Source organism: Sesamum indicum, linkage group LG6 (genome assembly GCF_000512975.1).
Source record: "Sesamum indicum cultivar Zhongzhi No. 13 linkage group LG6, S_indicum_v1.0, whole genome shotgun sequence".
Classification (NCBI taxonomy): Eukaryota; Viridiplantae; Streptophyta; class Magnoliopsida; order Lamiales; family Pedaliaceae; genus Sesamum; species Sesamum indicum.
The window spans coordinates 16399188-16406541 of NC_026150.1; the positions used below are offsets into that span (position 1 = coordinate 16399188).

At 37.4% G+C, this 7354-nt stretch overlaps 3 protein-coding genes across 3 annotated transcripts in view; 2 read left to right on the plus strand and 1 right to left on the minus strand.

Annotated features, from left to right (window-relative positions):
• The window catches only part of LOC105164636 (solute carrier family 25 member 44), a 2077-nt gene extending 1432 nt beyond the window's left edge, over positions 1-645 (minus strand). The window contains exon 1 of the mRNA XM_011083330.2: positions 624-645. Coding sequence (XP_011081632.2) covers positions 624-645 — 22 coding nt within the window. The remainder of the gene's footprint in view (positions 1-623) is intronic.
• On the plus strand, positions 3402-4926 carry LOC110012098 (ankyrin repeat-containing protein BDA1-like). The gene is made up of 2 exons (XM_020694219.1): positions 3402-4010; positions 4114-4926. Exons 1-2 carry the CDS (start codon positions 3435-3437, stop codon positions 4924-4926), a joined length of 1389 nt encoding a protein of 462 aa, XP_020549878.1. The 5' UTR covers positions 3402-3434.
• Positions 5889-7354, plus strand: part of LOC105165041 — a 6745-nt gene continuing 5279 nt past the window's right edge. The window contains exons 1-2 of the mRNA XM_020694220.1: positions 5889-6479; positions 6579-7346. Of these exons, the coding sequence (XP_020549879.1) occupies positions 5904-6479; positions 6579-7346 (1344 nt within the window). The 5' untranslated portion in view covers positions 5889-5903. The remainder of the gene's footprint in view (positions 6480-6578; positions 7347-7354) is intronic.

Here is a 7354-nt window from a genome sequence, read left to right on the forward strand (position 1 = left end):
GCTGAATCATCCTCTGCAGCACTTAAACTCATCTTTGCCTCTCTCAATTTCCTTAGAGAATCACTGGTTTGCTTCGTCGCCCCACTCAAAGTGACTAACTGATCTTCCTCCTCAAAAAACTAAAAACTTAGTATAATTTAACCTCGGAGCTGGTCTATATAACAAGAAGGAAAAAGGCAACCCAGGAAAAAAGGAAGAATCTTGGAAGTCTTAAAAGACTAAAACAAACCGACCCTTCTCCTAATTTTTGGAGTATTCAAACGAGTCTAGCTTATATTATACAAAAATCAAATATTACTTATGCTGAGTATTGGATAAAGCTAGTATGTTCTTTTGGGTTTGTGCAAACAGATTAGAGAGATCGTAAGTGAGCAATAAGCACAAAAACATCCAGCATTTCCTCACTGAAAACTCCAGGGCTGATCGTTCGGAAATGGTTTTATATCTGAGATATAAAGAAATTTATAGCTCTTGAAGAAGTCTACGATGAATGGGTTCAAGAAAGCGAGGAGTTTTCTTGATATATAGACATATACATATATATATATATATTCAGTGAAAAAGGGTGGCTCAACTCTGTGTGTTCTCAAGAGTTAACGGAATTTGGTGGAGTCGAGGGTTACGAAGTATCAGAAGGACGGACATGGACACGTGTCAGTTGGTATTTCGAGAACTCCTTCTTCTTGGATTCAGTGTGGTGAAGGACTATGGTGGGCTGCTGCTGCTCGCTGATTGATTTGGAAAATACTGTGGGTTTGATATATATGCATTTAATATTGATGATAGATCATAGATAAGCAGCAGTGATGATTGATGAGAGAGAGTGAGACATTAGTGGGTAGGAGCAGTGGCAGGAGCACCCTTTTTTCTTTTGCCCCTAGAAATAGAATCTGAATTTGAATTTAGACTCCCAATAATATTATTTATTCCATGTAAAAAGATTTATATTTTAAAGTTTTTTTTTTTTTTTAATTTAGAAGTTTATAGGATTGTTTGCTGTCCGTTTCTTCTGATCAATCTATCTATATCTTTTTATCACTTCTCTACTTCATTTCTTTATTCTGTTTTTGACATATAATATGATGTTGGGGTTTTCAGAAACATGCTTTTCTTGATTCTATGTTATCCATAATATTGACACTAAATTTTGTTACTTAACTTATCAAAGTGAAAAATTTCATGCAGCCTCAATCCAAGCTTAATTCACTGCATTATAATAAATATGGTAAATTGCAGCTATATTTATTGATGTTTGCATATTCGCAAATACATTCGAAAAATAATTATGTAGCTCTTATACGGTGCGTTGAGATTATTTATTTTATTTTTTAAAAGAAAAACAAATGTCTGAAAGAATGTATAAAAATTTGAGCATGAGTAAAGTAAATAACTAATGGAGCATATTAGTCTATAAAAATATTTTAATTTTTTTTTAAAAATATATAAATTTATAATTCAAAAAAATATTTCTTCAATTCGCCACAAAAATTGGATGGAAACTTAACGTGGGCTAACGACTCTAATGGACTAGTTGTTGTTAGATATATGTTAAAATAAGAGGATACTTATAATTTCTCAAACAATAACAATAGGGTACTTATAATTATATCAAATTTTAAGAAAAATAATCGTAATTTACCCTAATAAATATGCACATCATTTATATTTGCCTACAGACCAACAAACAGGAACTAGTAATAATCAAATGGTTGGTCAACATTAATCATAGACATTACAATTGATTTGCATCAAGAAGAATGATCACTTGACCTCTTCCACCAGCTACTGTCAATAACAGTAATGATTCAAAGAATGGATCCAAACCCTAGCTATATATAATCTAAAGTTCATTTTAAAGTTGATGGCTCTTTCCACTTGTTTTAATAGCTCAAGCCTTACTTCACTCTGAGTTTTGAAATTAAGAAATAATAAGTCACTAACTAGTGATTTTATTAGTGCATAAATAAAAAACTAAAAATAAAATAATTAAGGCAGCCCTGAGCTTATACAAAGTTTTTACTGGGTTTTACTCAGATAAAAGAGTCCATATTGAGTTGGGGTTGTAGGTAGGTGGGCTGAATTGGCCCACATGAAATCCCACAATACATCAGGTTTACCATTGGCTTTCTCTATTTTAAATTTATCATATTCTTTTTAGATGTTTCAACATAAAATTTTATTTTTGAATATATATATATATATTCTTTTACCTTCTCATTCAAAATAATTGTATTTTAACTTAATTATATCTTTTCAAATTTGAAAAAGAATGAAAATTAATTACTTGTTAGCGCAACATAAATATATAATACGAAAATATGATAAAAGATCAGTGTTCGTTATTATATGAAAATATGATAAAAGATCAGTGTTCGTTATGCAATCGTTGCTCAAAATATACGGAGTTTGAGGAGTTGATGAGAAAGAGCATTGCAGAGAGAGTATTAGTGACATGCAAATTGAGGCATCTCATATATGTACATATATATATATATATATATATATATAAATCAATTTTGCCGGAGGTGTTTTGTGGTATTGAGAGTGATGGGTATCTGATAAATATGCTAGAAAATGACAGAAACACCCTTCATTAAGGGTATTATTGTCTTTTTACTAAAGGATCCGCGCCTCTTTTGTCGGGTGGGTCGCGAAGGACCTGATCCGGATCGAATAACAGCTTTGAAGACCCGGACAATCACAGCTGTCCGATCAGGACGCGAGCCAGTAGGATAAGGCCACGTGGCCTAATCAACAATATCCAGTTGTGCTCTATAAATAGACCCGAAACGCCGTAATTAAAGATAACTGTTCAGCATCTATTGAGATCCAACCTTGGGATCGCCTACTTTTCTCTCGATCAACCTAACTTGAGGGTCATTGTTGGGGACGTGCCCGACGAGCTCACTGCTCTTGTCTTATTATCAAGGATCCCAAAATCTAATCTTGGAGAGGTTAGCATTCCGTGTCGAGTTCGTACTTCGAGATCGCTGAAATCGAGCTGGATCAGAGAGGATCATGACCAACAATATCCTGTCAGAAACTCAATTTCAAGTACGTAGTTTTCATGTTTTAACAAGTCAGCTAGCAATGGCATTAAACAGATAGATATATCTATCTAACTAGTTTGATGTAAAATGAAAAAATACACATACGTTGGTTGAGTACGTTCATATCATAATTAATAATCTATTAAACAAGAAAAACAACAAGGGCCGGTTTTAGTCTGAGTTAACAAACAGTGGTTTTGTCGTTCCATTTTCTTCTGTTTCATGTACTTGGCTTTTTTTCTTTTCTCAGTTCACATCGCTCTCAACGAGTTTCGAACACGTTACTTTGTTTTCCTTGTTCAACAATTTCTTCATTCCCATGATAGGCATAAATTGATTTATATATATATATGAGAAACGTTGATTTAATCACAATACGGAGAGATGGAGAGGCTGGAAACTGAACTCTTTGAAGCTGCAGCAAAAGGGAGCATCACTTCATTGCAAGAGCTGCTGAAGAAGGATCCTCTCATTCTTGATAGAGTTGTAGTTCAAATTTTCTCTGAGACCCCTTTACATGTGGCAGCAATGTTAGGCCATGTTGATTTTGTGAAGGAGATCACAAGGATTAAGCCTCAGCTCATAACTGAGTTGAATTCATTCAGGTCGTCTCCCCTTCATTTGGCATCGGCCAAAGGCTATGTTGATGTAGTCATGGTCCTGTTATCAGTTGATCCTCGAATGTGCCTGGCTCGTGATAAGAATGGGATGACACCCCTCCATTTATCGGCAATCAAAGGCCGACTTCAAGTCATGAAGATTTTGCTTCAAGCAAAACCTGAGGCAGCCCAAGTGGCGGTGTATAGAGGAGAGAATATTCTGCATTTGTGCGTCAAACACTACCAAATCGAAGCTCTGAAGCTCCTGCTCGACACGATAAGCGACCCTGAGTTCATTAACTCTAAAGACACTGATGGAAACACCATCTTGCATTTAGCTGTGGCAGATAAGCAAGTTGAGGTATTCCAAAATCTCCATTGTCCATCTATTACTGATTTTGAGCTCTATGATATACGGTATAATTTGTTATCATGTGACTTAAAGTTACTAAACTCTTTAACAGACCATCAACTTTTTGCTAACCATGCCTGCTCTTGAAGTGAATGCACTGAATCTTAATGGGATGACAGCAGTAGATGTTTTGATCAAAAGCCAACGGGATGTGAGAGATTCAGAGATTGGAGAATCCCTTAAACATGCTGGGTGTTTTGGAACAAAGGAGACGAGTACAACTTCACATGTGAATGGAAACATGGCAAGTCGAGCCTTGTCTTCTAGCTCTGATCACCTTACTTCATCCACAAACATTGAACGGAAGAGTTCGGAGGATCTAGTTAAGCAGCCGCACGACTGGCTAGAGAAGAAACGTAGTGCTTTGATGGTTGTGGCGTCACTTATTGCAACCATGGCTTTTCAAGTTGGAGTTAACCCTCCTAGTGGTGTCTGGCAAGACAATAACGCAATCGACTCACAAGGCAATCCCGTCTCTGATCCTCACAAGGCAGGCTTTTCCGTATTGGCACATAACCAGCCTCATGTGTACACGGGATTTTATACTGTGAACACAACAAGTTTTATTGCCTCCCTGAGCATCATATTGCTTCTGATGAGTGGATTGCCCATTAGGCGCCGGTTTTTTATGTGGATTCTGATGGTGATCACATGGCTCGCAATTACGGCAATTGCACTGACTTACACTGTCTCGATAATGGTGTTGACGCCTTCTGAGCAAGAAAATTCTGTTAAGAAAGTGGTAGGATTCTCTGTATTTGTGTGGCTTTGCCTGATGGCTCTCCTCCTTATCGGCCACACAATTCGTTTGATCGTGAAGCTGGTTAGAAAGCTGAGAAAAACATTCAGGAGGAGGGGCGTTTAAATGTGTATCTAGTTTTTGTAGCTTGCTTTCTTTTTCTTAGATTTTCCTAGTGTTATGTGTTGATATGTGCAATTTCAGAGTTGACAAATCATAGCGAAGCTGTTCTAAGTCGACTACCTTTTTAATAAAGCTCTTTCTTCCCGTTTTCTTCTACACGCATTTATCAAGTTTGAAGGAAGAGAAAGCCAAAGAGATGTTCAGCAGTTTGCGGACCTCAAACCATTGATCTTTATATATCATTTTGCATCTTGTTCAAGGGACAAAATTATCAAATAAAAATGTCACTGTTAATCTTTTGTTGCTTGTTTAGTCTTCAATCACATCTTGACCCGTTCAGTAGAATCATCCCTGCAAAGCACAAGTAGAGTTAATTATACCATAGATTAAGCACTATCAGTCATTAAGTAATACATAATTCTTCAAGCCCTAAATATTGGATGAAATTTACAGCCGCGTCTTCCCTGAATATTTAATTTCAAAGTCACAGAAAGTCTCTGTTAACAATACATAAAAAGAGACTAAGAGAAGCCGATACTTCAACAGATAAAACACAAGCATTCAAGTACATGAAAAAGAAAAAATGAGACGACAAAACCATCGTTAACTCAACCAAACCGGCCCCTTGTTCCTTCTCATCTTGGCTGATGATGCCAACATTGTCATTTAATGTATATGTATTTGCATTTTGTCCAGAAAATTCTATCCAGAAGTCAATATGCCTATGGTGATGACCGGCACATGTTTATTAACTAGTTCTCTGAGTATTTATCTCATCTTGTAATCTGCCAATGGCATTGCTACAAGACTTGTTCAAAAGATAAAAACTATGTGCAATTGACTTCCATACACGGATATTATTGTCGTTCTTTCAGTACCATAAACCACCTCTAGGAAAATTTATATATATATATATATATTTGTGTATGTGTGTGTATATGCATACGTGATGAACTTTGATTCTCTCCCAATAAGGAGAGATGGAGAGGCTAGAAACTGAACTCTTTGAAGCTGCAGCAAAAGGGAGCATCACTTCATTGCAAAAGCTGCTGAAGAAAGATCCACTAATTCTTGATAGAGTTGTAGTTAACATTTTCTCTGAGACTCCTTTACATGTGGCAGCAATGTTAGGACATATTGATTTTGTGAAGGAAATCATGAGGATAAGGCCTCAGCTCGCAAGTGAGTTGAACTCAATGAGATTGTCTCCTCTTCATTTGGCATCGGCTAAAGGTCATGTTCATATAGTCAGGACCCTGTTATCAGTTGATCCTCGAATGTGCCTGACTCAGGACAAAAAAGGGCTAACACCCCTCCATCTAGCATCAATCAAGGGCCGACTTGAGGTCATGAATATTTTGCTTCAAGCAAAACCTGATGCAGCTGAAGTGACAGTCTATAGAGGAGAGAACATCCTTCATATGTGTGTCAAACAATACCAGTTGGAAGCTCTGAAGCTCCTGGTGAAGACAATAGACGACCCCGGCTTCATTAACTCTAAAGATACTGGTGGAAATACTGTCTTGCATTTAGCTGTGGAAGATAAGCAAGTTGAGGTATTCCAAAATCTCTGTTCACTTATAACTGATTTTGGGCTCTATGTTATGGTACAAGTTTGTTATCATGTGACTGAATGTTAGTAAACTCTTGGACAGACCATCAAGTTTTTGCTAAGTGTGCCTGCTCTTGAAGTGAATGCACTGAATCTTAATGGAATGACAGCAGTGAACGTTTTGATCAAAAGCAGAAGGGATGTCAGAGATTCAGAGATTGAAGAATCCCTTAAACTCGCTGGATGTTTTGGGACTACAGAGACTAACACAGCATTACATACATATCAAAATATGGCGAGCCCCTTGTCTCCTTGCCCTGATCACCTTATTTCACCCATGAACATGCAAACGAACAGTTTGAGAAATCTACCTATCAAGCAGGAAGATTGGTTGGAGAGAAAACGTAGTGCTTTGATGGTTGTGGCTTCACTTATAGCAACCATGGCTTTTCAAGTAGGAGTTAACCCTCCGAGTGGTGTCTGGCAAGACGACAACTTAGTGGATTCACAAGGCAATCCCGTCTCTGATCCTCATCGGGCAGGCTATTCCGTAATGGCACATAACTACCCTAAAGCATACCCAAGATTTTATATGATCAACACCACTGCTTTTATTGCGTCCCTCAGCATCATATTGCTTCTGATGAGTGGACTGCCCATAAGGCGCCGGTTTTTTATGTGGATTCTGATGGTGATCACATGGCTTGCAATTACAGCAATTGCACTGGCTTACACTGTCTCGATTATGGTGTTGACGCCTTCTCACGAAGAAAAATCTGTTCTGTCTGTGGTAGGATACTCAGTATTTGTGTGGCTCTGTTTGATGGCTCTTCTCCTAATTGGCCACACAATTCGTTTGATCATTAAGCTGGTTAGGGT

What these genes read in the sequence shown, in the direction of transcription:
- LOC110012098 (XM_020694219.1), top strand. Translation starts at nt 3,435, where the DNA reads ATGGAGAGGCTGGAAACTGAACTCTTTGAAGCTGCAGCAAAAGGGAGC. An exon ending in TGGCAGATAAGCAAGTTGAG is followed by an intron (nt 4,011 to 4,113) that starts GTATTCCAAAAT and finishes ACTCTTTAACAG; the next exon opens with ACCATCAACTTTTTGCTAAC.